This window comes from Arachis stenosperma, chromosome 3 (genome assembly GCF_014773155.1).
Source record: "Arachis stenosperma cultivar V10309 chromosome 3, arast.V10309.gnm1.PFL2, whole genome shotgun sequence".
NCBI classification, from domain to species: Eukaryota; Viridiplantae; Streptophyta; class Magnoliopsida; order Fabales; family Fabaceae; genus Arachis; species Arachis stenosperma.
The window spans coordinates 13,967,665-13,972,242 of NC_080379.1; the positions used below are offsets into that span (position 1 = coordinate 13,967,665).

General features: G+C 33.5%; 1 protein-coding gene across 1 annotated transcript; it reads left to right on the top strand.

The window, feature by feature from the left end:
- Positions 1–581: 581 nt before the first annotated feature.
- On the top strand, positions 582–3,795 carry LOC130965536 (uncharacterized). Its single transcript, XM_057890294.1, has 4 exons — positions 582–684; positions 747–1,415; positions 2,687–3,371; positions 3,453–3,795. The coding sequence occupies exons 1-4, from the start codon at positions 582–584 to the stop codon at positions 3,793–3,795; spliced, it is 1,800 nt and encodes a 599-aa protein (XP_057746277.1).
- Positions 3,796–4,578: the final 783 nt, after the last annotated feature.

Genomic DNA, 4,578 nt, shown 5'->3' on the forward strand with positions numbered 1-4,578 from the left:
TAAAACTATCTATCTAATGATCTAGAATTAATCTATGGATGTGAATGTGTGTCAATCCCCTTCAATCCTTGGCTCTTATATGCATTTTGGCGCCAAAGTTGGTTGCTGAAACCTTCCAAAATCGCCAAGCACGTGTTGTAATAAAAGAATCACGTGCGGACTACGACGCGTGCGCGCACGGTACGCGTGCGCGTCCTTGTCCTGTGTCGCAATGTGCGCGCGAGCGCCTTGTGCGCGTACGCGTGCTTGGCCAAAATCAATTCTTTGGCTTTTTGTGCTTCTCTCCACTTGCATGCTTCCTTCCTTGCTTTCTTTGATCCATGCCTAGCCTATTTCAATCCTGGAATTACTAGCAAACACATCAAGGCATCTTATGGAATCAAAGAGGAACTAGAATCCATCAAAATAAGGCTTAAAAAGCATGTTTTTACACTTAGGCACAAATACGGGAGAGATAACAAAACCATGCTAATTTATAGGCTAAATGTGACAAAAGGTTATCAAAATACTCTAAATTCAATACAAGACAAACCGTCAAATTGGGGTTTGTCAAGGGTCTCACCCTGCATGAAAAATGGAAAATGCATATGACATTTCCCAAAAGATTTATTGATGCCACCACAGTCGATGAAGATGGTTATCCAGTTTATAGACGTAGAGAAGATGGGAAAGTGATTACTAAAGGTGGGGTTGATCTTGACAACTGATATGTGGTCGCACATAACCGGTTTTTATTTCTACGGTAGGGGCACACATTAATGTTGAATGGTGTAATCAATCAAGATCAATAAAGTATTTATTCAAGTACGTCAATAAAGGGAATGATCGTGTGACAACATCTTTCTATAGAAGTGCCAGTGGAGATGCAGAAGCTGATGATATTGATGAAGTAAGCATGTACTATGACTGTAGGTACATATCTCCATGCGAAGCAGCATGGAGAAGTTTTGGATATAATGTCCACTACAGGGATCCGTCTGTTGTTGAACTTGGTTTTCATTTGCCAGACGAGCAAAATGTCATATTTGAATATGATGATAACCTAGCGGAGGTGGCTAAAGAAGCGTCGGTGAAGGAGTCAATGTTTTTGGATTGGTTTGATGCAAATAAAGAATACGCAGAGGCAAGAACTTTGAAATATGCTGAATTGCCAACAAAGTTTGTATGGAAGGCTACTGAAAGAGTTTGGGCTCTACGAAAATCACACTCAGTAATTGGTAGGATTTTCTTTGTTCCACCAGGTTCAGGGGAAATATTCTATTTAAGACTATTACTAAACTTTGGTAGGGGACCAACTTCATATGAGGAGATACGAACAGTTGATAGAGTTTTATACCCGACATTCAGGGATGCATGTTATGCAAGAGGACTTTTGGATGACGATAAAAAATATATTGATGCAATTAAGGAAGCAAGTAATTGGGGGTCGAGAGATTATTTGAGGAAGTTGTTTGCAACATTGTTGTTCTCTAAGTCAATGGCAAGGCCTGAACATGTATGGGAGAATACATGGTCTTTGTTATTCGATGACATTCTTCACAGGTAAAGAAGATTACTGGATAACCCAAGTAAGTATAATTTCATGTAGGGTAAACTACAAACTAAATTAGAGTACCTTTGTAGCATTAATTGAATTAAATTAAAATTAATTTGATCATTTCAATTTTAAATATAATAATTAGGTTAAGTTAATGAATGAAAAAAAATAGTTTTTTTTAATGAATATACAATTATTTATATCTCTTTATTTAATTAGTTTAAATTTTTAATAGAAACCATTTATAATATAATATTAATTTTTTTATATCTAAAAAATTTAGAATTTAATTTTTATTCTTATTTCACTAACATAAAAAATTTAAAGAATTTAGCACATGCCAAAAAAAATTACCAATTTTTTTTATATATATAAAATGATACATCACATTTATTGGCTCCTAAAGTTAAAACAAAACTGCAAAGCTACTTTGTGACACTACTAATTCATGATACATAACGATGTCTGGAATTCTTAGGTAAGCAACTGAGTATGTGCAATGACTTAAGGTGGCGATTATAGTATCATTTTCTCCTGTTATATACCTCATCTAATAAAAAAAAAAGAAAGAAAAACCAACCAACTATTCCACCATTTGTTAGAAATGAATTATACCTTGACCAGTAAACTTACTAACACCAGAACAAGGCTATATTGACTACATTTATATAGATTTTTAAAATTAACTTTTCCAACCAAAAATACTACACTTGATCATTATTAGCTCAAGCCAAAAAAGTTAATTAGGCTTTTAAATTTAAATTTAACACTTTTTTTTAAAATACCTTAGTTTATATTCATTTAAAATGATAAACTAAAAATTCTTGAAGATTAAGAAACATAAGATTTAAATTTTGAAAATGATAAATTAAAGCAAAATTAATTTAATAATTTTAAATTTTTAATTTATAATAATGATGTCAAGTTAATGAATGAAAATTTTTACACGTCTGAATAAATTTACAATTATTTATGGCTCTTGACTTAATTATTTTAAAGTTTTTAGAGAAATATAATAAAATAATAACCTTTTTATAATAAAAAAATTTATAATTCACTTTTTATTATTTTTATAATATCATGTAAGTAACAAACACATTTGCTTCAATCCTGTTGTCACTTACTTTTGAGTTTCATTATTCTTTGTAGATCTACATTTAACAGAAGAAGAGTTAAAGGAATTTACTCTCATTGACATTGAGAACAAATTGAAAAGTTACAATAAGAGTCTTGTGGACTTCCCATCTATGCAAGTATCGGATGTCGAATTAACTTCCAATGCTTTGATGACTAAGGGAGTTAATAGCCTAATATGCGACGAGCTTCGTTATGACAGACGTACATTAGCAGAAGAGCATAACAGTCTCTTGGATCAACTGACAAATGAGCATAAATATGTGTATGATCAAGTAATGGATGTTGTAACAAAAAAGAAAGGTGGAGTTTTCTTCTTATATGGTTACAGTGGTACAGGAAAAATATTCGTTTGGAAGACATTGGCATCTGGGTTGAGATCAGAAGGGAAGATTGTTTTAACAGTTGCATCAAGTGGAATTGCTTCTCTTCTACTACCCGGTGGCAGGACAGCCCACTCACGGTTTGCAATCCCCCTTAATCCGAATGAGTTTTCAACATGCAACATAAAACAAGGGAGTCCACTTGCAGATTTGTTGGTTAAAACTAAACTCATTATTTGGGATGAAGCCCCTATGGTTCACAAACATTGCATTGAAGCACTTGATAGGACAATGCGAGACATATTAAGGTTTACTAATGTAAACAGTATCGATAAACTATTTGGAGGGAAGACAATTGTCTTTGGGGGTGACTTTAGGTAGATACTACCGGTTATACCAAAAGGTAGTAGACAAGACATTGTATATGCCACAATAAATTCGTCTTACATTTGGGATAGTTGCAAGTTGTTGATGCCAACTAAAAACATACGTCTACAAGTCGGAGGCAAAAATGCAAGGTCTGTTGAAATAAAGGAATTTGCAGATTGGATATTAAGCATTGGAGATGGGAGATGTGGAAAATCTCTAGATGGAGTTGATAAAGTTGAAATTTCGGATGACATCCTCATAAATGAGTGGGATGATCCTATAGTTGCTATTTGTAAGGCAACTTATCCGAAGATGTGGGAAGGAACAAACTGTGATTTTCAAGCTAAGGATCGTGCTATTCTGGCACCTACCTTGCAATTGGTGGACAAAATTAATAGCTACATCATAAGTTTGAATCCTACCGAAGCATAAACTTATTACAGTAGTGACAAAGCGTGTCCAACAGAGAACAACAATGACATTCTAGCATCAGTACACACTCCTGAATTCTTAAAACACAATTAGGTGTTCGGGAGTGCCAAATCATGAATTAACAGTCAAGGTAGGGACACATATTATGTTACTAAGGAATATTGACCATTCTGCTGGACTGTGCAATGGTACTCGGTTGGTTATTACTAAGCTTGATAAACACATAATAGAACCAAAAGGTATCTTAGGAAAAAATGCAGGTAAAAAAGTATTCATTCCTAGAATGACTCTAAGTCCTTCTGACCATAGGATACCATTCAAGTTTCAAAGGAGACAGTTTCCTATTATGGTTTCTTATGCAATGATGATTAACAAGAGTCAGGGTCAATCATTATCAAAAGTTGGTTTGATTCTAAGGAAGCCAGTATTTACACATGGTCAATTATATGTTGCGGTTTCAAGAGTTACAAATAAGAAGGGGCTTAAAATATTGTTATGCCATGATGAGGACAAAAGCAATGAGACAGACAATGTGGTATACAAAGAAGTATTTAGGAATCTCGGTTAAAGATGTTAAAACAATGGAGTTGCTGAAAACTCACCAATTTAAGTAATTATTTTTTAAGTATAATTTTTTCTTGTAGTTATGATTTATTTTTAAGGACTATTTAGTATGTGCTTCCAGAAGGTTATTATGAACAATTGGCTAATATTGTGATGATTATTGAGCAGTATATATATTCTAGAGATGGATAAATATTTTGAACAATGTGAAAGATGGAT